We start from the raw sequence: 24,621 nt of genomic DNA, 5'->3' as shown, positions 1-24,621 counted from the left end.
CTCCACCTGTGAGGCCCGCCTCTCCGACTTGTCCCGCTGTGTCCATCTGAATATCTGTCTCTGTCTCTCTCTGTCCACCAGTCCTGTGGGAACATCTACAAAGGCCTGGCTCAGACGGGGGCATGGGGTTGCTTTGATGAATTTAACAGGATCTCGGTGGAGGTGCTGTCCGTGGTGGCCGTACAGGTAAGAACAGATTCAGTACCTCCGCCTCAGCTGCTCCCGAAATCCCTTTCAGGTTAAAACATCATTGTGATGGCAGCTTGTGTGTATTTTCACCCCGGGTGGGTGGAATGTGACTTTTCTTCTCATTTGAGAAGTGGTCTTATCCAAATCAAGTTGCGGTGAAAATAAGCCCTTGAAAACATCACCGCCGAAGTAAATAGCCTCTTCATCACCGATTGCGAGCATAAATTGCTGCAGCTATAAGACTAATCCACCACACCGGCACCTTTGCACCGTAGAGCTTCTTCATAATTGGAGCCTTCTCTGATCTGATTTGAGAGTCAAGGATGGAAAAACCAGCTCCTTTGCTCGCCTGCAGAGACGGTCACGACGCTCGCATCTTTCAGCACTAATAACAGCAAGTCTGAATGGACGAGCTGCGAGCTCCCGGAGGACGAGATACAAAAAAAGAAGGTTGAATTAGTATTGGCTCAGTGTTTGCAGTCTGAGTATGCTTTCGATTTGCAAATGTGGTTCGATTAACAAACTCTTTGTATTTGTGAATCATCTCTGTCGAGTTACAGTCTTTCAGATCTGTCAGCCAGATTTGACTGACACCAAATCGTCCACTCAGAGTTTTTTATCTTTATCTCTAGCCTATAGCCTATGATTTCTTATCCGTCCCACATATTGTATTAAAGGTCTCATATTTGAGTGTTGATATCCATAATCAGACATATTAAGAAACCAAAAAACATCAGTATAGTTTCACATCTCACAGCTGTAGAAAGAACACAGCTTTTTGTGTTGAGTGTTGTCTCTTTGATATGAAGTGACACGCGACCAGGCCAACCACAGGTAATGGATTGTAGCCGGGAAAGTTGTGACATCATAACCTTACAGAAGTCCTAATGGCTCCTTAAAAGCTTTTTCACCCCCCTTTTTTTAGTCTGCAGTGAGGTAACATTCTTCCGTAATAACACACAAACACACACACACAGATGCAGTGTGTTGTTGCATCCAGACAACAGTAATCATTTTAACTTAATAACAATTTAATAAAATCAGTCAGGGCCACTGGGATTGCCTCATGGTGCTGGGAAGTAATTTAGAGTGTCTCTGTTATGTTCTGTGACTGAATACAAGTGCAGAAAAGAAATCAAGTGTTGGCGCCTCTGGGCCTCTATCTCATTTGTAGAAGTTTAGGTCACAATAATGAATATTTATCTCCATAAGAGTCTTTTGATAATGTAACAAACAGAAACAGACACACTTTTAGATGACTGTAATCACGAATCTATGACTGCATAAAAAAGCTCCAGTCTGGTCTTAATGAGCCGAAATACCATTTTTCTGTCATCAGTTATCAGGTGTCGAGCCGACTCACTGACCCTGTCAATCCCAATCATATTAATTAGACAGGAGACGGAAGAGAGTCATTGGAATGTAGACCCCTTTTCAATGGGTAACAATGGTGAAAGAAGGAGCACATATTATTATTTTTACCTGCACAATCAAATAAAAAAATAGATAATTTGGAGAGAACCCCACCCAGTCATACATCAGTGGAGCTGAGGTGGAGCAGGTTTAGAATCCTCAGCATCACAGAGAAGCTGTCATGGCCATCACACTTCATATACAGAAACAGCTGTGTTTCTTGAAGAAACTTCTAAGAGCAGAATTCCAGTGCCAGCTTCTTGTTAACTTTTACAGAAGAGTGATGGAAAACATCTTGACTGGAAACATCACAGCAGGTGAACATCTACTGAGACATCAGTCATATCGGTGAGGTGAAATGCCTGCACATCTGCCCAAAAGAGCCAGCCTGTTCACCCTGTTGCCGTCTGACAAGTGGTACAGAAGTATCCACTGTCATACCACCAGACTACAGAGCAGCTTCAAACCTCAGGCTTTGACACTCCTCCACAATCCTCCAGACATAATACCTTTTTACAGTACACACTGTGTGTGTTAAATGATAAATTAACCTTCAAGATAGAAAATTCAGGAGCCAAGAATCTTAGGACAGATATCTCACTACTGCCCAGCCCCAAGACAGACAAAGTTAGCAACTAGCTGGTGAATATACCTCCAGTTAAGAGTCCAAGATGCAGGAATTGGTGGAGACCAAAAACAGAGCTAAAAGTCTAAAAGTATTGACTTGTATCCATTAGGTGGACAGAAACAAAACTCCAAACTCCAGTTCTATTCAGGTCAGACAGAGTCCGGGTGCTGCTGTTGGGCATGGTTCACTTAGATGTTTGAACGGGGAAATTAGGTATAGAGACCAAAACAGTTTTTTGTACCAGGCTGTTTATTTCTGCTGTGAAGTTGGACATTTTAACATGGGGACTTATGGAGACTGACTCGCTTCTGTAGCCAGCCTCAAATGGCTGTTTGAGGAACTGCATTGGCTTTATTTTCTGCCAGAGGTTGCCTCTTGGCGTTGACTATACTATTTCATGTCAAGTGGCTGCTGTGAAGTCGGTCCTGGCTAGAAAAAGCAGTGGATGCAGGTTTAAATCTTGTCATTCTAAGTTCTATCATTAGCTCAGTATAACGCGAGCTCTTTGAGCTCCTGGATGATCGAATGGATCATGAATCACGGATATGACTTTGCCTTCCTTCTCCTCCTCTACCTCCACTTGATGTGTAGTGACGTAAAGTTAAAAAAAGACTAAAGCGAATGGAAATATACTGTGCACACTGAACAGTGTATACTCTGGGCGACCTACAGAAGCTAGCCCTTTGATTACAGGAGTCTTTTGAGAAATCAGCCATATTCTGTGCGTTTCAGCTGATGCTAGCTGTTCTGCTGTTTTGCATTCTGTTATCTTGGATCAAACAGAGCCTCTCTCTGTGGTTTCTTTAGTCTCTCTGGTGTACTGAAATCCTGCATGCTGTTGCCCCAGACACTATCTTCATGCAGGTGCGATACTGTCACAGCAAAATGTATACAGTTGATAAGGAGGCTGATCATGATCCTGATGATAATGGAGATAGAGCTCCTCAAAGGATCATTATTCATCGCTAGACTCAACGCTTACTTCAGTGCCCTTCCCTTCCATCGCTCTTAAGCAACAATGAAAGTCAAGCAGCCTTCTTCTATAAGCTGTGGAAGTCTACAGTGCTTAGAGAATTTTAAAGTGCCAGAAGAATGAATAGGTGTTGCGTGGCGCAATGAATAATAAATCACGGTGGCTTATACGTGGAGGAGTAGACCTTGAGAACAGAGGAGCGTCAAACTCCTGCTGTGACAGCTGGCAGCTTGCTCCGGCGCTCAGCCTGCTTCAGTGGAGCCAACGCCGAGCCATCCCTCACCGTGGCGAAACACACCTAATCCATCCTCTTAAAGAGGGAGCAGCACCGACATACTCGGCTGCCGGTCGGGTTCTGCTAACACAGGTGGCGGGACGGGTTCTACATTAAATAAAGCAGAGACAAACAGAAGGCGGCCAGACATAACAACATGGAGATAAATTGGTGAAGTTCTGCCTCTGCTGCAGCCAAACACAAGCCTGTACATTCAAAGAGACAGCAAAGAGTAGAGCCGAACCCCCATGGATCACACTTTTCAGAAGCGTGTCAGATCTTGAACTTTTAAAAAAATGTGTTTTTGTTGTTTTACTTCTCTTCGTGTCCCTGTAGGATAGCCGTGGTGGCCCGCTGTCATTTCACATAAAAAAACAAGTCCCGCTGATGTTCCCATGAAAACTTTTGTTCTTTTTTTTTCTGCTGCAGCTGCACTGTTTGTTTTTGCTGTTTTATTTTCTTCCACCCCTCCTCTCCCTGTTGTCTTAGTATGACTGAGTGATCTGTAGCCGAGTACTCATCCATGAAGAGATGTTCCTCCTCTTTCCAGCTGTCGACTCGCTCCGCTCTTTTACCACACGCATGTTAAATTCATAAAGCCTCTTACAGACTGGGACTCCGAGTTTTAGGCCAAGACACACACACACACACGCGCGCACACACACGCGCACACACACACACACACACACACACACACACACACACACACACACAAAGTTCATTTCTGATATCTCATTCAATCATGATGCAGACAAACGGAGCCTTGGCAGTTCATCCATCCAGTAAACCCTGGCTGATAGCATGCTCATTTTATTGATGAAAATATGTCCCTAAAAGAAAAAGGTGCATATCGCATAACAATTTGACAGCCTGTTACAAATTAACTCTGGTATGTGCTTAGTGATATTAATGATATGCTAATCAGTGATAAACTTTCTGTGGCTACATCCTGGGTTTTATTAGTTGTGTAGTGTTAAAAGACAGAGACTAGGATTAGGTACGCTTTAAAACATTTAAAAGTAGTGCCAATAAAATAAACTTTAGTTTCTCCAAAATGATTTTTAGCTCCAGCAAAGTAGTTAGGATGGTTGATCTATAACCTTGGTTCAGACTGAAATATTTAAACAAGTATTAGATGGATTGCCATGACATTTTGTACAAACATTCATGGTCCCCAGAGTGTGATTCCTACTGACTTTGGTGGCCCCCTGATTTTTTTCTCTAGTGCTGAAAGTCAAACTTTTGACTTCCTGTGAAATATCTCAACATTTACTTGATAAATTGGCACAAAAGTTTGTACATAAACGTTCCCCTCAGGATGAATTGTAATAACTTTGGTGGGACCACCAAGAGTACTACTGCATATGTGATGAAAAGCTGTAAGAAGCCTTTAGTGTCTCCAGAGGGAGCTGTGTGAAGTCTGATAAATGTGGAGTGTAGTACTTTTAACTTTTTCTCTAGTGTCATTATCACGTTGTATTCATTTTAATTCATTTAAATTCTTTGGTTTATGGCCAAATACTTGCAAAATCTCTGCTGTACTTAATTCTGTGTTTAGCAGTTATTAGCTTAGCGTGGTAAGCTGCTAAATTAAGATGATAAACATTACTCCTTCCTAGCATCAGAATCTTGCTACATGTTAGCATGTTAGCATACTGACATTAACATGTGGCTCAAAGCAACTCTTGCTAAGTGCAGCCTCACAGAGCTGCTAGCATGGCTGTAGACGTTCAGTGTTGTTTAACAATAAGCAGCAGTTTTTAATACGCAGTGTTGTGGACATGTTTTGGTTGGTACCGAGAAGAAAGTAGCTAGCACAAACGTGACAGTTCATTCTTGTGTATGTGCAGGTCAAAAGCATCCAGGACGCCATTCGAGATAAGAAGCAGAGGTTTAACTTCATGGGAGAGGAGGTGAATCTTTGCCCGTCTGTCGGCATCTTCATCACGATGAATCCAGGCTACGCTGGCAGGACAGAGCTTCCGGAGAACCTCAAGGCTCTGTTCAGGTAGGCCAAGGTCCATCATGGGTCACACAACTCTAATTCAACACACCATGATTTATTTTAATTTGATATTTTTTCAGGTGGCTTTATTAGTCCATCAATGTAAATTTAATTCACTAATAAGTAGAGTGCCACTACTTCTCTTGACATAATAAATAGATTGAGAAATGGATGGTGGATTGAACCCATCAATAGATGGAAACGTGACAATATTTCAATCAACCTCCAGATGAGTCCATAATTTTATGATATCTAAAGGGTTCACCCAGATCAGAAAAACAGTTTTTTTCAGTATAAAGTGTTAAAATGTTATAACAGATGTTATAATTGGAGGGACAGTATAGTGTTTTAAATGTGATTCTTCAGTTCTGTGAGGGCCACAAAAACAAAAAAACTTTGCGTTCATTGTACACCAAAACAGGTGATAGGCTTGAGTGAACCTTTTTACATTTGTAGATAGTCATTTTGAGTAACTGTCCTTTAACTGCTCTTCATATTATTCTCAAAATATTTCTGTTTGTGAGAACAACAAACACAATTTATGATAATCTACACTTTATTTCTCTCACTTGATGGATTTCAGATGAAAAACATCCTCGTCTACCTCCCTGATTACATTTACATCAGTCACTTTTTTCCAAAGTAGCGAACAAATCTGAACCACAATAGGTCAAGGAGAAGCTGTTTATAATGAGAGCCACAAATGTCACCTGATACAAGCAAAACAAGTGTGTGAGAGAAAGAGAGAAGGAGACAGAGAGAGAGTGTTAGGTGAGGAGTTACTTCCCTACAGGGAAGATATCTACAGCGTGGCACGTTACAGAGGAGCTGTGTGACCGTTTAATTGTGATGGATTGTGACTTGTATCAAAGCGTCCACAAGTTCAGTGAATTACACGTACTGTAGATCAGCACTCATCGAACAGGGGTCTTAACACCTTGAGGAATACTTTGAAGTACCTCAGGAGGTCAAAATATGTTAATTTAATAATAAGCATAATTCATTAAATAATTCTTCAGTAAAAAACTTAAGTTTGATACAAGAAGAAGAAAGAAAGCAGCAAACAGTCATGTTCATGGTGATGTTAGTTCACAGTGAGCAGCGCTGACTGAAAGCCGGGAAACAGACTGTGCCTGGAAAAGAGTTTGAGCGCTGCAGCTGCCGCCTGCCACCCGGAATGACAAAGATCCTCAGCGAAGCACAACAACGTGTTTCTCACTCTATTTTAAGTGCAGCTCATCAAAAAGACGCACTTCAATGCAACTTAAAGTTACAAGTCTGAGTGTCATTGCACGGATTCAGTGATTTTGGGGGTTTCTAAACACTTGAAGTTGAACATTTAAGCGTGTTTCATCTGCAACACGGTGTGTTGTTCAAGATTCAAGATCTCTTTATTGTCATTTCACAGCACTGTAAAACGAAACAAGCAAAAACTCACAGATTAAAAACACCACACAATAAATTTGAGAATTAGTGGGTTTAGTTTGATTCTAAGTTCAGTCGTCTTGCAGTCTTGGTCCACAGACTGTGGTACCTCCTGCCAAAGGAGAGAAGGGAAGACAGACAGTGGCCGGGGTGGGTGGCGTCTTTGATGATGCCTTTAGCTTTAGACATGCATCTTCCGTGGGCCAGCTCTTGAACAGTAGGAAAAGTTGTACCAATAGTCCATCCAGCTAACCTCAGAACTCTCCTCAGCGCCTTTCTCTCTGCAGCGCTGCAGTTTTCAAACCAGAGAGAGATGTTGTTGGTCAGAACACTCTCTATGGTGCCCCTGTAGAAAGTGGTGAGGATGGATGGACCGAGGTGGACCCTCTTGAACCGCCACAGGAAGTGACGCTGGTGTGCCTTTTTTACAAGGCAGGAGGTGTGCAGGTCCCAGGACAGGTTGTCAGCCACATGAACCCCCAAGAACTTTGTGTGATGAACAATCTCCACCCATTGATGTGGATCGGGGCGTGCACGGGCTGATTTCTCCTGAAGTCAATCACCATCTCCTTGGTTTTCTCAACGTTCAGGGCCAAGTTGTTTGTCCTGCACCAGTCTGCGAAGAGTTTCACCCCCTCCCTATATGCCCTCTCATCACTGTCCTTGATAAGACCCACCGCTGTCGAGTCGTCTGCATACTTCATGATGTGATTGGTGCTTGAGTGTGCACGACAGTCACGGGTCATCAGTGTGAAGAGAAGAGGGCTGAGAACACATCCCTGTGGGGAGCCAGTACTATGTGAGATGGTGGTGGATGTGTTGTTGCCTACCCGCACAAACTGGGGCCTGTCTGTGAGGACGTCCAGTACCCAGTTACACAGTGTAGAACTTATGCCCAGTGCGTCTGAGCCCAGCTTGTTGACCAGATGCTGGGGGATTATGGTGTTAAATGCTGAGCTAACATCGTATTCTTGTTCTCCAGGTGTTCAAGGCTCAAGTGAAGTGCAGTGGATATGGCTTCCTCAGTGGAGCGGTTGTTGTTTCATAAATTTCATAAATATTGTTTCATAAATCAGGTGCAGAGCTGTATCCTACAGCTTATTTATAATTATGAACTAAAACTTTTCTTTTTGGTTGAATACAAATCAGGTTTCCTGGGTTTATACAGTATTTAGTTCATACATGTTTCTCATATTGTCATAGATCATTGTCACCCATTTTTCCCATTTAATAGCAGAGACAAACCCTCCAGTCAGCCTGAAATGTGTCTGAGACTATCCAGGTGGATTCATGGACTAAACTCTGATACTCTACCTGTTCTGACTTTGTTTATTTCATGTACCAGGCTTCTACATCTGACTCTGGTAGAGAAAGCACTTTAGTTAAAGAGAGCGCTTTAGTTAAGAGACATAGACAGTGAATGAGAGTGAGCGAGCGTCGACCTGGATAAAGCCGTTTAATCAGAGAGATAAAAAGTTATTTCCTTTATTTATTGTTTCACAGCAGTTACATTCAGCACAGACAAACACGCACCCCATCAACCCACCTCACTCCCCTCACCGCCCACCGCCGCACAACCCTGCAGCAATGTGGCTTTACAATTCCTAGCTGTTGTTCTATGGTATCTTCACTATATCTATATCATTTCTGTGACACATTTAGTTTCTAAGGTACATAATTATGCATTTATTTGGTATTTCATATCCCAGGATATCTATCTAATTGTGGCTTTGACATTATCCCAAAACGAGCACAGTTTAGGCCATACCCAGAAAACATGTGCATGGTTGGCCTCTATGCTCCCTCGTATCCGCCACTTCCCTTACTTTAATATTCCTCACTCCTAATGCCAGTGCTCAATTCCTTCTCCCATTGAGCCTAATGTACATGGTAGAGGAGTCCTGACATTCTCTGAGGTTTGGAGATATTTCAGATATCACCTTTGAGATTTTTGAGCTCCATATTTCTTTTCTGAAATAATCCCTTACCTGTAAGTATCTGAACAAATCCTCACGCTCTAGTCCACGTGTTTCTCTCAGGTCCTGAAAAGTCATTACGTTTCTGCTCTTTGTAGTGTGCAATTTGCAGCGATTCCCTTTCTTTCCTTCCCAGTTCTGAACTCCAGCTTTACCTCCGTCTGTCCGTTTCTCCACAGACCGTGTGCCATGGTGGTGCCAGACTTCGAGCTGATCTGTGAAATCATGCTGGTGGCAGAGGGCTTCATTAACGCTCGCGTCCTCGCCAGGAAGTTCATCACCCTCTACACGCTGTGTAAGGAGCTGTTGTCCAAACAGGTATTATCTACCTTCTTCCACGTTGCACATCTAATGCGGTTTGAAAAAACGGAAGATCTATTTCCACTTCAAATCTGAACAACTGACACAATGTTCTCTTTCTGTTGGAGGCTTTTGATGAAGCAATGACTCAGAGCCACCACACAGGAGCTAACTTAACTGTCTGGGTGAAGTGCTAACATGCATATGAATAAGGAGCTGCAGGGAGTTTGGATGTTAGTCCATCTAAATTTTCCTTTAATCCTTTTTTTTTAGCTCTGTTTTACATGTTGTGCCACGATTAGAATGATTTAGAAAAGCGATGAAATCACTTGCAGTGCTGACTAATAGTTAGAGCGCAGCTCCTCTTAGGTAAGGTAAGCGATTTAATGAGCCCTCAGTTCTGAATGAATTTCCCATGACTGCAGGCCCATTTAAGTGTCATAGCACACTGCTTCCTTTTTTATGGCTGTTTTATGAAGATCTGCTTCTTCAGACATTTTGAATATCACCTTAATTACACTCTTTAGCCGCTGCAGAGCTTCATTGCAAGTTTTCCAACATTAGCAACTATGTGGCACCAAAGTCAAATGATAATGAACAGACTGCTTCTGTAAGCTATATTCACAAGGGCTGAAACTGCAAATCACAGTGCAGATTCAGAGAACTACTGTCTCGTGGTTTGTACTGTAATTGTGGATTTAATATTACATAAGTTTCTCTGCTCTACGACTCCGCTGCTGTTTTTCCTGCCAGCGAGCTGACGCCTGACCTTGCAGCTAAGACAGCACAGTGAAACGTAGTCATGCTATCGAATAGATATGACTAAAGGTAGCAATAATGATAATCATAATGATAGTATATGGAGTGGATGTCAGGGCAGCAGGACCACAGCAGCATGCTCGACCAATCACTCAACGAGAAAGCAGAAAAACTCAGTAACATGCTTTGATGGCACATAGGCCTCTAGTCCTATGGCAGCATAACTAAGGGATGACCTGAGCCAGCCCTAACTATATGCTCTATCAAAAAAAGTCTTAAGTCTACTCTTAAAGGTGTTGACGGTGTCTGCCTCCAGAGTTTGTTCCACAGAAGAAGAGCTTGATAGGCTCCCAGTCTAATTTAGGATGTAAAGATTCACAGTCCACACATTACACTGATTCTTTCTGATAAATAATCAGGACAGAGCGCTCTTCTCGTTTCTCTACTTTGTGCTGCCTTGTCTCCTCTCTCCTCCGTCCTCCTGCCTCAGAGCTGAAAATCAATTTTAAGCATGCCATCTTAAAGACATCTCAATCCCTAAAAATGCATCTTGAGGAGAGAGGAGGCTTGGCGGAGTGAGAGTGCCACCTGTGACCTAAGAAGAGGCGTGGCGGTGGACAGATAAAGCAGCTGTGCCACACGTCATATTTAATTGAAGTCGCTTCAAAATGAAGGCGACGAATAAAGTGTCATTTTGTATGTACCTGCCTAACACGATGCTAAAGCAGGTAAAGTTTTCCAAGTTGACTTTCTTAGCTTAGCATGTAGCTTATCATACACACATCTGAGGCTGATGGGAATGTTATTAGTTCTGGTATAAGCTATAGTATGTGAGGCTGTATTAAGCTATCAAGGTGCTTTGGGCTTCATGCTAGCATTAGTATGCTAATATGGTGTTAAAGCAGGTAAAGTTTTCCATGTTGACTTTCTTAGCTTAGCATGTTAGCATGCAAACATTTGCTAAGTTACATTAAACACAGAGTACAGCGGAGGCTGATATGGATGTCAATAGTTTTGCAGATCTGGTCATAAACTTAAGTTACTGGACAAAAGTAAAGTGTGTCCTGATGCTGCTGCTGGATGAAAAGTTAACATCTCACAATTCCAGTTTATCCTGTGGAGAATATGAATACCTGTACAAACTTACGAGTACATTTGTGAGATCTTTCACAGGATAAATGAAAACCACAATGGGTAGGTTTGATGCTCTGGGCATCAGATATCTGATAAATTTCATTACAATCCATCCAGTAAGTGGTGGGCTGACAGAGTGTTCCAGTACTGCTTTGTTTTCCTATTTGCACACAGATTGGTAGAACAGGCCTCTTACTGAACTGAGGTACTTAGATGTCACAGTGGACACATTTCCTGATGTTTTAAGATGATGGAGCGAGCGTTTCTCCTCAGATTTCCGTCAGCAGCTGGAGGGAAACATTAGTCTGTCTGGAGACTGATGGATCTCAGTGGTGAACTAAAATACAGATAAACTCTGATGAGGTTCAGGATATTAACAGCTGAGATGCTAGATGGATCACCTACGCAGCTCATCATTTTTAATTAGCTATATCTTTTAAATGTCACTGCCAGCTCTGCACATACTGCTCTGTTTATTTCACAGGACCACTACGACTGGGGCCTCCGAGCCATCAAGTCAGTCCTGGTTGTGGCCGGTTCGTTGAAGAGGGGGGACCCTGGCCGAGCTGAGGACCAGGTGCTGATGCGAGCTCTGAGAGACTTCAACATCCCGAAGATCGTGACCGATGACATGCCCGTGTTCATGGGGCTGATTGGAGACCTGTTTCCCGCTCTGGATGTCCCCAGGAAAAGAGACCTGGACTTTGAGAAGCATGTGAAGGAGTCCATTCTGGATTTGAAGTTACAGGCGGAGGACAATTTTGTACTCAAGGTACGGTAAATGTGATTTCCTCGGTAGCCTCCCGACACGCTCGTCCGCCGCACTTTATTGGATTGTGTTTTGATTACACCTCAAAAAATTTAAGTGTCACAAGCCAAAGATGAAGGCAATCACAATCACAAGTTGTCTGTGAAGTCCCCACATGGGGGTTTCATCTTTAACAATTTAGACAGATATTACAGCCGTAGCACTTTCACTCAGATTTATCTTAGTTCTTTCCAAAAGCTATTTACCTCACGTCATAATGCTCCGCTGGGAAATACACATTAGTGTCAGACAAGTCTGCAGCATCTGGATGAATCGGGCAAATATTGCAGAAAGCTGGCGTTTGGTTACGATGAGAGTTCAGGTGCCCGAGCTGCTGACCTAATTCTAGTCATTATGTGACATACACACACACACTCACACACACACACGTACACACATGCACAATAGAAGGCGGTATATGTCAGAGACAGATGAACGCAGGACCAGGGGAAATAAGTGCAATCTGCCTCAGGTCAAATAGACACGGGAACCACATAATAACACTCCATCAATGGAGGCTGGCGCTGCACCATGCCACTTAACCCTGACATTGTGAGAGACAGCCACAGAAATAAACAAAGAGGAGGAGAAACACAGCGAGAGCGATAGAGAGAGAATGGCGGAGCGGTCAATAACAAGCATCCACCCCAGAGCCTGAACTTTTACTGTCTTTGTTTGTTGCGACCAACCTTTTGATTTCAGACAAAGAGGGGGAGGGATGGAGGGAGGGAGGGAGGGGAGGTGTAAGCATACCTTTAGCGGCTAGCCTGTGCTAGCATTAGCCCTCCCCACATCAGAGCAGTAATCAGCCTTGGGCCTTTGACAGCGCATAGCCGCCTGCGCTCCGGCTGAATGGATGGTGAGTAGGAGCTGTGAGGAGCCCGGTCGATGGCATTGATTGAGCTGGCCGTGCGTGTGTTTGAGTGGAAGTTGGGAGGAAATCTCTCTCTCTCTCTGTTATTCTGTTACACTCTCTGCGGTGTCACCTCACATACCTGCATTGACAGAAAATGCTGCATCAAAAAGTCAAGTGTGTGTGTTTACTTGACTTTTGAGGGATGCCACAGCCGCCCAACATGAAATATTTCTGACTGTAGAAACTGTGCTGAAAGTGAAACTCCTCATATGTTTTTAGAACCATTGTATTTAAACTATAAGGAGTTAACTCTATCAAATTAATACCGATGTCTCCATATGACCTAGATAAAAAAAAGAGCACAACATTCAAATCAGAGAAACAAAGCCACGGAAACACTGCCACTTTTGTCCACAGAATCAAATCAGATTAAAAGTTGTAGCTGCTTTATACACAGAACACGTCAGACTGCAAAAATAAATATTTATTTAGTAACTTCAGGACCACAGCACTCAAGCATATCACAAGAAGATTGAAAATAACTAATTCACTGGAAAAGTTTAATTTATTGAGAAATTAAAATATGGAGGATGATTTTGGAAAAACAAAGTAGAATTTTTAATTATAGTAATAATAAAAAAAAAATAGTTAAATAAAAAGACTGGATGTCTTTCAAACTATGTAACAATGGCTTAATGTTAAATGTTGAACAAATGATGAGTAATAATATGAATAAACAGAAACAAAATATAAGATGAGATGAGATAAAAAAAAAATATTGATCCCACACCAGGAAATTCACTTGTTATGGCTCACAATATATATCTTGTAAACAGGGGCATGCTGGTGGGTAGAGTGTGGCTGGTATATGATCATCATATTGTGAAATAATCCAATATATATGACTAGTGAAACATATGAAACAATAATGCAGATAATCTGTGTTTCATGTCAGCTTATTACTCTGTTTTTTGAATATTTTTTTTTCCCCAAGTTACTAATTACTCTGTTTCATGGTGATGTTTTTATCACAAAGTCACAATTCCAAACTACATACTGGTTGTATACAGTATGTACTACATACTAATAATATCTGTGCAGTCAGTCCCTTTGATATTAACAAGTAGAAAGAACAGATACAGACTTCAATCAGACTGCGACTTCACAAACAGACTTCACAAACTGAATGGTTCTCCTCTTCCTGTAGCTCTTTCACCATCGTCCACATCTTCTTGTCATGTTTTGAGGCTGTGGGCGGCTCCTCCATTTCTTTTGTGTGTTGCATTGATGGAGAATAGTAAACAACAACAACACACTCACAAACCAAGTATTATTTAGTATGCACGCTGACTTTTGAGTTCATTTTGTCCCTTTTGGAACTGGGGATGAAATAAGCTTCAGTCTGTCAATCAAGACAAACTGATGAGACAGTTATGTGATTGGCCATCTGCTCTCTCTGACCAAAGCAACAGCCAATCACATTACCGTCTCTTGTCTGTTTGTCTTGACTGACAGAGGACTTTGTGATGAAAAGTGGCATAATGAAATGGAAGCTGAAATGAAAAACCTTCCACCACTCTCTGCTGCCTCATTTCACTCTGATAAGCCCCTCCTCCCACCCGATGACACACACTTTTTGCTGAGCTTCAAGCGGGATGTCAAGTTGTCAACCGTTTTAGCTAACCAGCAAACTGACCTCTGTTCCACTCGGCTAGTTATGTCTGACTCAGAGGAAAGAAGCTGATTCTTTGTGAGGGAAGAAGCTCCACTTTGTAACACCAGCGTACACCTCCTGTAGTTCCTGTAGTTCAGACAACCCCAACAGTGATAGGTCTTCTAGCTGATCACCTCACTGCACCAACTGCTCACTGGCTAGTGATGTGCGAGCTAACCCTAATTGGCTGTTTGATTTAGACCAGGTCCAGGTTTTTCAAACACTAATCACAGACATACATTATTTTAGGCCCTAAAATAATGTACGTCTGTGATTAGTGTTTGATCTTTAATTGAAAGGTTCCCCCAATTAAAGATCCAGTTTATAGGATTTAAAGCCATTTAGTGGCCAAGTTGTACTAACCAACTGAATACAGTTCACCTCACTCTACCCAAACGGGCAGGTAGGAGAAACGTTGGGTTTGGAACTCAAGGCAATAGTGAAAGGTGTTATCTTGAGTCAGTGTTTGCTGCTTTAGAAACATGGCAGTTCAGTGTAACAGACAACCTTCAGGAGTTGTGCCCTGGACTGGTGATTATATGCTAATGGTAGTAGTTAGTTATAAAAATTAGAATTAATTTCTGTCATATTCATTTCTTCCAGACTGTGCCATATCTTCATATTGATATTACATACCTTGTCTGCATTTGTTCATGTTTTTTTTAATTATATTTAGTAATTCTATTTACTTCTACATTTCATATCTTTTACGTTGACTTCATATTAAGCACTCTGGTCTCCATGACAACTGAATTGATCTTGGTGTATAAAATAGGTGGAGTAGCCCTTTAAGTGCAAACACAGAGTAATGAGGGTGCAGATATCTGTCCTTCCAGGAGACCACTGCTGTCGTTCATTGTAGTGTGTGAACAGTGTACTAAGCTGCTGCGCTGCACTGCACTGCATCACACCACCTTGTCAATGTGCATCACTTTCTATTCACCATAAAGCACAACAGTAGACTGAGCGCTACAGTGTAGCAGCCCGTGAAATGCTACATTATCTACTGCTGCTGTGGAAGGGTCACCGTTTATTTGTATACCATGTCATCAGTGTCCTTCATGTGATCTAAACAAAGCATCATATAAAATGTGTGTGTGTGTGTGTGTGTGTGTGTGTGTGTGTGTGTGTCAGGTGGTGCAGCTGGAGGAGCTGCTGGCAGTGCGTCACTCCGTGTTCGTGATCGGGAACGCGGGCACCGGAAAGAGTCAGGTATTGAAGTCACTCCAAAGGACCTATCAGAACATGAAGCGCAGGCCCGTGTGGGCGGACCTTAACCCAAAGGCTGTGACCAATGACGAGCTTTTCGGCATCATCAACCCGGCAACCAGAGAGTGGAAAGATGGTGATTAGCGAAGTCGTGCAGAAACAGTGTTTGATGGTTGCAAAGTGTTCAGTGACCTGAGTCCAGTGTCCAAACTGTGTCTCCACACAGGCCTCTTCTCTAATATCATGCGTGAGCTGGCCAATGTCAGTCACAGCGGACCTAAGTGGATTGTCCTGGATGGAGACATCGACCCAATGTGGATTGAGTCACTCAACACAGTCATGGATGACAACAAGGTGTGAGCAGGTTGCCCATGTGTGTGTGTCCATGTGTGAATAGATATGAAGAGATATGACTCATCGCTAGTACACTACATGTCAGTGTTTTTGTATACAGAGAGCTAAGGAGAACAGGTGACGTAATCCAGACCAACACACACATTCTCTGTCAATCACATCTATGTGCCGTGTGTGTAAATCTCCATCTCCTCCCTGTTAGGTGCTGACTCTGGCCAGTAATGAGCGGATCCCCCTGAATCCCACTATGAGGCTGGTGTTTGAGATCAGCCACCTTCGCACCGCCACCCCGGCTACCGTGTCCAGAGCGGGTAGTCCTGACTTTCCTCTCTGTGCCTCTGTGTCCTTTTACCTGAGCACGTTTCACAACACTGCCGTTGTGTGGATTTATTTTGTCTCTCTGCAGCAAGGCCGAGTTACCGACTGCTCAGCAGCCACAAACCCACAGAGGCCAAACAAGGCCCATCTGTGTCAATATTTTGTTCATAATTCGATTAATTGCTAATTTGTTCACCGCTAGTTTGTTCACACTAGTTTGCACCGCTAAAGGACAAGTGAACCTGTCCAATCTGTCTGTGTCAAAATCAAATTTTTAGAATGAGAGTTCACCCCAAAGTCCAAAATACTTTTCCTCTTGTACGTTTATTTATTTATCTTGATTATTTTTGTATGTTTTGGAGATACCAGCTCGAATAAAATGGAACTAGATGTCACTCAGTATGTGAGTAAAAAAAACCTCAAAAGCAACGTTCCAATCCAGAAATCATGACTTTGTCAATGCACAGACCTCGTGATGAACAGTTTAATGTTGGAACAGTTTTATTTCTACTCAACTACACCCACCAACCCACCAGAAGGAAACATGCATCCACTCATGGACACAAAGTATTTCAGCATAACTCACTCATTGCCGCATTGCAGGTGGCAGACGTTTAAAACTCACCGTACAATACCTGTCCAGCACCAAACAGCAGACAGACACATTATCTGGTGAACACAGTGGAGCAAAACAGACAGCTTCCAGTCAGTGCTAACGTTGCTGTGTATCTGCTGGATGTTCAAGTGTTTGTTAGCATGTTGCTTTTGCTAATAAGTAAAGAAAACTAGCAACCTCTCAGTCATGACACCAAACCATGTAGGAAGTAAAGTAAGGAAGCATTAGATGAAGGTACAGCTACCTTAGAGTAACATTAGCACAACGTTTCCGCATGATGAAGTTTAATACATTTGATGATCTGTTGAGTTTAAATGTAGCGCCATCATCAGGTCAAAAATAAAAATTTGTCCAGTTCTTTGGTTCATGACCAGATATTTGAAAAACTACGGACAATCCCATCAGCCTCAGCTGTGATTTGCATCACAGTGCTAATTAGCAAATTGTAGCTAACACACCAAATTGTGTTTAAATGTCAGCATGTTAGCATGTTAGCATGTTGTATTAGGTACAATATTGCTTTGAGCTAAATGTTGAGTACAGCCTCACAGAGCTGCTAGCATGGCCGTAGACATACATAGACAACATCATTTAAAAGTTGCTTATGTGGTACAAATAAAAAGTGGCACAGGTTCGATTCACACCCCTTCTCTCTCTCCCCACCTACCTGGTCAGCTGCTACTATCAAATAAAGGTTAAAAAAACAATCTAAAAAAGTTCCAACAATACGTTTTTTGCTCCAGGAGCCCATAACAGGTCAATCCAGCCATGTTTGCTGATACTTCAAAAACTACATGTACTGTATTTCCTCTTTTTCTTTCCAGGCATCCTGTACATAAACCCAGCTGACCTCGGCTGGAACCCGCCTGTGTCCAGCTGGATCGACAGGAGGGAGGTCCAATCAGAGAAAGCCAACCTGACCATACTGTTCGACAAGTACCTCCCCTCTTGCCTGGACACCCTCAGATCAAGGTAAGGCGGCTCCTCGGGAGCACCATGTCACAATGAAATGACATTCTCACAGCCACGTCCAGTCGCCACAGGATGTCGGGGGTGTGACATAACGCGGGGAGGGACTGTGCAATAGTGGGCCTGAAGCAAACAGGACTGACTCAGAAGAACTGGATGCCATCCTGCATTCTATTGTGCAGGACCACTCGCCTCCTCCGACACCTCCATCACCACTGCTATTGGAGCAGAGAACAAAAACAGGAAGCAGAGGAGGGAGACAGAGAGGAGGAATAATTTGTCCTCAGCGCGAGGCCAAAAATCCAGAAAATGCACCACTGCACAGAACTATAATGCCACATAGATATTCATAGACACATTTGTCATCCGCTTTCTTGGAAGTGAACATATTAGAATTTTGTTTGGTCAAAAATTACATAAGCCGAAACTAGAATTGTTCCCTGAGCGCAGTAGTTGTTTTTACATAATGCTTGAATGTAGTGATGTTGCGTGTGTGTCTTTGCTCAGGTTTAAGAAGATCATCCCTATCCCTGAGCAGAGTATGGTCCAGATGCTCTGCTACTTGCTGGAGTGTCTGCTGACTTCAGAAAACACCCCGCCAGACTGTGCCAAAGAACTTTATGAGCTCTATTTTGTCTTTGCTGCTGTCTGGGCCTTTGGGGGAGCCATGTTCCAAGACCAGGTACTGCGTGGGCCCGTGGCCATGTGAGATGCTTACTAAGTGGTTGCATAAAGGGGGAAAAGAAGGGGGCACAACTGAAACAGCTGAATGATTATTTTCTCTCTCTTCTCATAACTCCTTCTTGAAAGAGTTTTTTACACTTGCATTATGGGTATTTCTTGGTCCTATTCGAGCCCTGATGGCTCTTATGTAACTCAACTTTGTGTCTCTATTTATGAAAAGTCATTTGAAAGTTATTTCCAGTTGAAGAAATGACAGCTTTTTTTTTGAAAAAGGGGGAGATCTCCATCTCAAAATGAAGTGGACTCCATTTCTGCTCAACAACACAGGCTGGCTGAATTTAAATCAGCAGGAGAGCCGCGGCAAGCAGTTGCTAAGCAATCCACTTAGCGCCGTACAGTAAGCGCGTCCATATAAGTTATGGGATAAAACCGCTCTCCCCTCGGTACAAATGTACTCCACTTTATTTTCCCATCACAGATGCATTTAAATGCTAAGTGGTTTTATTGACTGGAGAGTTGGTAGTGAATAGAGGAGACAGGTACCAAGGGGTGGGGAGGCAGAGAGGAGGGCGAGGATCTGCCAGCCAGCAGCGATGGGGCTGCTTCACTGTCTGAAGCAGACAGATGGATAGATAGGCCTGCCATCTCTCATTTTCTACCCTTCAACTGTTGCCGCTGTATCTCTATGTTGTCGCCATTTATTTGTCCTCCGGTTTGTATTCACACCATTGTAAATCAAAATGCACAGATCTATAGCTACTGTACAGGGAGGGGAGAAAAAAAGCAGAGAGGAAGTCATTTTAGAGTATTGACCGACCTCCTACCCTCTGTGTGTGTGTGCTCTGTGTGAGCGTAGCTGGTTGACTACAGAGTGGAGTTCAGCAAGTGGTGGGTGGCCGAGTTCAAAACCATCAAGTTCCCGTCCCAGGGCACCGTGTTTGATTACTACATCGACCCCGAGACCAAGAAGTTCGAACCCTGGTCCAAGATGGTGCCCAAGTTTGAGATGGATGCAGATGCACCACTTCAGGTACAACAGTGTTAAGGTTTTTGGTGGAAGTTCACAGATTTCTGGACTTTTCCTTAAATTATAACCTGTAATAGTTAATAATAATAATAATAATAATAATAATACATTTTATTTACATACATACATTTTTTTTTTACATATGAAAACATCAAAAACAATGAAGCAGCATCCACACATTAGCTGGTGCATGTGACAACACAGACTACTATTCAAGTCCAAAATAATGCTAATGTTGCTCTGTGTCTGCAGTGTCTAACATGTTTCCTTATGCAATATTTATATGTTCATGATTCATCACAGGTGCAATTCTTCAATTTTTCTGTCACCAAAATATAAAACGGTGATTCAATCATTTATATCTCACCACAGTTCTATCAGTATTATATATACATAAAATACTGAGACACTGAAGGAAAAAATGACCAGAGACACCAAAGACACGTTTAAGTTAATTCTGAAGTGTCTTAGTTACTAGCAGAGTGCTGACAAGTTTCTTTGTTAACTGTAAATATTCTGACTGAGAGTAAATATTTTGGTCACCAATATTTGTTAATTAAATTCAAGATGTTTCAAAAAAGTTCTTCTCTTCTTCTTTAATTCATATATTGTCATTTCTTACTTGACAGTAACAGGGATGAGATACATACTGAATGTTTGTTTTCCATGTGCAGGCATGTCTGGTCCACACCACAGAGACCATCCGAGTCCGTTACTTCATGGACCGCCTCCTGGAGCATCGACGGCCCGTCATGCTGGTTGGGAACGCTGGGACAGGGAAGTCTGTGCTGGTTGGTGACAAGCTGGGCTCACTGGACCAAGAGAAATACATGATTAAAAATGTCCCATTTAACTATTACACCACGTCTGCGATGCTCCAAGGTAGGAATCAGAGACATCAGGTAACTAATGTTCCCCATGTAGAATATTTGTTTCTCATTGGCTGAAATGTGTGTGTCCAAAATTGTGTTTCAAAAAAGTTCAAAATAAGTGCTCCTTATTTTAGTCTACATGTAATCATTGAAACAATACTGATGATGAACTTATTGTTCACAGTAATGCACCCTGAGCTGTTCTAATATAGAAAATATAGAACACAACCGAGTCATTTACTTTCTATATCCCACTAAAATTCACTGATCGGCCTGATACTTAAACCAAATATACCAAATAAGGATAGATGCTGTACATCCTGATAACCAGACTACATTGCTGCAAGTAGCTAACTTTTTTTCCGTCTGTTATTTCTGTAAATTGACCCACAAACAACCTGTACAGCTGGTTGATCCTTGTTTTGAAGGCTGTTTTTCCTCTCACTGTTTTTCTTGAGTCTAGATAGCAATATGGGAAGATGCCATTCATAATACCCCCTAAAATGTGTTGTCAGAGATATTTACATGTGGCTCAGAGTTCTGGAACCAATCTGAGATAAACTTGTGATTTTGGGTGATTCCCAAGCTCCTGATTGTTTAATCCAAAGACATGTCAAACGGCGAACTCTCGAACAGGCTGCATGCCTGTGAGCTGTGAACAGTCCAAGTGTGATTTTCTCTCCTCAGTGTGATCCATGTGAATAATATCTAGAGGCCTGAAAAGTAAAACTATGTAGAATTTCAAAATAAAAAAGCAAAAAACTTTGCTTCGTCTCATGACCCCTTTACGGGTCCCAACCCACCACTGGCTTATGTTCTCTTAGAGTTAAATCAAATGTCTCCACGCTGATTCGCCAACAGCAAACTATCCCATAAATATTGCTATTCAATGTGTTCATTCTTCCTCTCCTACATCTCCGCTCTCTCCTCGTCCATTCGTCTCCTACACAGCTGTGCTGGAAAAACCCCTCGAGAAGAAAGCGGGACGCAACTACGGACCTCCGGGCAGCAGGAGACTGATCTACTTCATAGACGACATGAACATGCCCGAGGTGGATGCATATGGCACGGTGCAACCTCACACACTCATACGCCAACACATGGACTACAATCACTGGTGAGAGTCATTTACATGCAGCTATGCAAAATACTTTATATGTATGAGCGAACATGAGGACACGCCTGGGCTGTTTGAAGAGGAAGAAAACACGGCAGTGGAATTGATTAAATGATGGACAGTTTCACCGGATATTTACATAGAAAAGGAGAATTCAGAGAATTCAGAGTCCCAGCGGCTCATAGGTGTAATTTAAATGAACAGCCTTTCGAATGCCTCACGTGTCAAAAGTCAAAGGTGAGTGCAGGGTTGTGTGATTCCCCTTAAAAGGATTTTGTTGCTCATCTCTCTGACACAGTGAGGCCATTCTGAACATGGTTCCACTGCGTCAGACACAGGCTGACTGGCTTAGACACGGTCAGCCCATTAGAGATATGCTGGGAGGATTTCAGGTATGAAATTGAGAGGAAGGAGGACGCGACTGAGCCACAGCAGCTTAAGTAGGAGCTAAGGTGTCCATATCGGCAGAAGCATGAGGAAAGAGCGTGTGTGTGTGTGTGTGTTTGTGTGAGTTAGGACGTGTGTGTGCAGGGAAGGCTGTTAAATAATGTTTTTTTTTTCTGCTGCTTGTTTGTGTGTGTGTGTGTGTGTGTGTGTGTGTGTGTGTGTGTGTGTGTATTCCCAGGTATGACCGTAATAAGCTGCTTTTGAAGGAAATACACAGCGTTCAGTACGTGTCCTGCATGAACCCCACAGCTGGCAGCTTCACCATCAATCCACGACTGCAGGTGCACACACACACACACACACACACACACACATGCACACACATGCACACACAGCATGTCCTCACAGGACATTGTGTTCCACTGGTTACGCAACACACTGCTGAGCTTACATGTGCACTAATTCCTCTTGCACATGCTATCACGTTATCATCTTGTCTTACTAAAGCAGACGACGTTACGTTTTCCGCAGAACTTTGTTCAGTTGTTTGTCTGTCTTCATCGTTTGTTTGTTCATTTGCCCGTTCATTCATCGACGCAGCCGTTCATGTGTGATGGATTGGATTCAGATGAAGCTAAATGATGACGCGTCTCGACATTATGTCTCAGAATTTGGGCCGCTTTGCCCGAGGGTGGTGGCACATTATTTATTGTTCATTTGTTTGTTCATGAAAGCAAAAATTAAACCGAAACTTTAGAGCACAAAAAAACACAGAAGTGAAAGTTATATAACACAATAAAAGTTTATCTGTACAGTCGTCACAGTAGACCCAAAACTTATGAAGAAATTAATGCAGACATTACTTAGTATGTTCACATGCATCCTGGCTGTCAGATCAGTTAATATCAAGCGGCAACCCCCAGACTGTGACACGACGCCACTTCAGAAGTGCCAAAAACTCCTATACATGTTTACATGTTTACAGCCTGGTACAAAAAACAGTTTTGGTCTCTATAGCTAATTTCCCCGTTCATGACAACTGTACTGAGGGTGAATTTATAAACAACTCACCTGTTCAAATGATATTAAGGCTTAAAGTTATACAGAATTAAAAGAGTAGCCACTTTGATTGACAGGTGGGTGCAATTACAGGTGGCTTGTTTGAACAATCAGGCTTCTTTCGGCCCGGCTCTTCAGAAATGTGTGGTTGATGTCACACATCCCCTGTCCATTCTTTATACTGTCAGTGCTCATATGTGTGTTATCTCAATGTTACTTTCTGGTTACGGAAACCTGAATCAGATCACTGCAGCCCAGCTGCTGTGGTGTGTGTGGACCTGTTGCAGTTGAATCACTGTGTGATATCCACACAGAAAATAGAGTGAAATGATAGAAAACAAATAAATGAAAATGATATTATGCTCTACTTATTGGTGAAGAAATCTTCACCTCGAAATGACAAACTACAGTATGTCTGCTGCCTCACATGTGAGTGTTCCAGAAACAACTGTGAGTGTTTAGTGATCAAGTTTTTGCCTACGTTTAGGCACTTACACCTATTCTGAAGCACAAAGCTGCTATTCATTCATATTTTTATCATTGCCCACAAACTAAAAGGCCTAGACTAACAGTGTGAGAGTCCATTTCTCAACACTTTAAAATACTCAGCCTCAAGTCCATTTGTACCCACTGAAGATAAAATAAAAAGACAACATATGTACATGTATACCGATGTGTTTAAGTTACGGTCACTGTGGATTCCCCTGATGACTGATGAATGTTAAACACTGTGATGTACAGAGGAATACTCAGATCTTGTGGTTATGTTGTAACGGCATCCCTCATGGCTCAACTCAAAGTCATTAAAAAGAGCTTGTTGTCCGTTCAACACAAAAGTGAAACAGAGAGTTGTAAACAAGCTTAAGGACACGATGATCCACTCTGACCTCGTTTAACTGAAGAAAAACATTCACGGCTGCACTCTTGTATTTAAACTCAGAGACTCCTTCAATCACTGTGTCCTTGTTTTCTGACCTCGCTCGAGATAGATGAGTTATTCTTGCACCATCTGATAAATTTTTATTTATCTCTTTCTAGAAATAAATGTAGACTCGACAACAGATTTAAAAGTAAACTAAGCCAATGCTGTCAGTAAAAAATGGATGAGAGGGCTGCCATTGGTTTATGCACCAAGTACAACCCCATTTCCAATGAAGTTGGGACATTGTGTAAAATGTAAATAAAAACAGAAACCCATATTTTATTCCCAATAGAACATAAACAACATGTCATGTGTTGAAACTGAAACATTTTATCATTTCATGAAAAAATATGAGCTAATTTTGAAATTGATGGCAGCAACACATCTCAAAAAAGTTGGGACAGAGCAATGCTCACCATTGTGCAGCAAACCCTCTTCTTTTAACAACCGTCTGTACATGTCTGCGAAGTGAGGAGATCACTTGCTGGAGTTTTGGGAGAAGAATGTTGTCCCTTTCTTGTCTAGTGCAGGATCCTAACTGCTCAACAGTCCTGGGCCTTCGTTGCTGGATTTTTTGTTTTATGATGCGCCAAATGTTTTCCATTGGTAAAAAGGTCTGGACTGCAGGCAGGC

At 42.4% G+C, this 24,621-nt stretch overlaps 1 protein-coding gene across 3 annotated transcripts in view; it reads left to right on the top strand.

The window, feature by feature from the left end:
• Positions 1-24,621, top strand: part of dnah9 (dynein, axonemal, heavy chain 9) — a 155,278-nt gene that overhangs the window by 48,026 nt on the left and 82,631 nt on the right. For all 3 annotated transcript variants that reach the window (XM_027289342.1, XM_027289343.1, XM_027289344.1), the window contains exons 34-46: positions 82-186; positions 5,328-5,485; positions 9,063-9,201; positions 11,561-11,848; positions 15,589-15,799; positions 15,890-16,017; positions 16,220-16,328; positions 17,776-17,923; positions 18,428-18,602; positions 19,461-19,634; positions 20,306-20,513; positions 21,455-21,620; positions 22,246-22,348. In XM_027289342.1, the coding sequence (XP_027145143.1) occupies positions 82-186; positions 5,328-5,485; positions 9,063-9,201; positions 11,561-11,848; positions 15,589-15,799; positions 15,890-16,017; positions 16,220-16,328; positions 17,776-17,923; positions 18,428-18,602; positions 19,461-19,634; positions 20,306-20,513; positions 21,455-21,620; positions 22,246-22,348 (2,112 nt within the window). The remainder of the gene's footprint in view (positions 1-81; positions 187-5,327; positions 5,486-9,062; positions 9,202-11,560; positions 11,849-15,588; positions 15,800-15,889; positions 16,018-16,219; positions 16,329-17,775; positions 17,924-18,427; positions 18,603-19,460; positions 19,635-20,305; positions 20,514-21,454; positions 21,621-22,245; positions 22,349-24,621) is intronic.

This window comes from Larimichthys crocea, chromosome XVI (genome assembly GCF_000972845.2).
Source record: "Larimichthys crocea isolate SSNF chromosome XVI, L_crocea_2.0, whole genome shotgun sequence".
NCBI lineage: Eukaryota > Metazoa > Chordata > Actinopteri > Sciaenidae > Larimichthys > Larimichthys crocea.
Note: the sequence above shows the minus strand (reverse complement) of the source record. Positions and strands in the feature narration are given on the sequence as shown.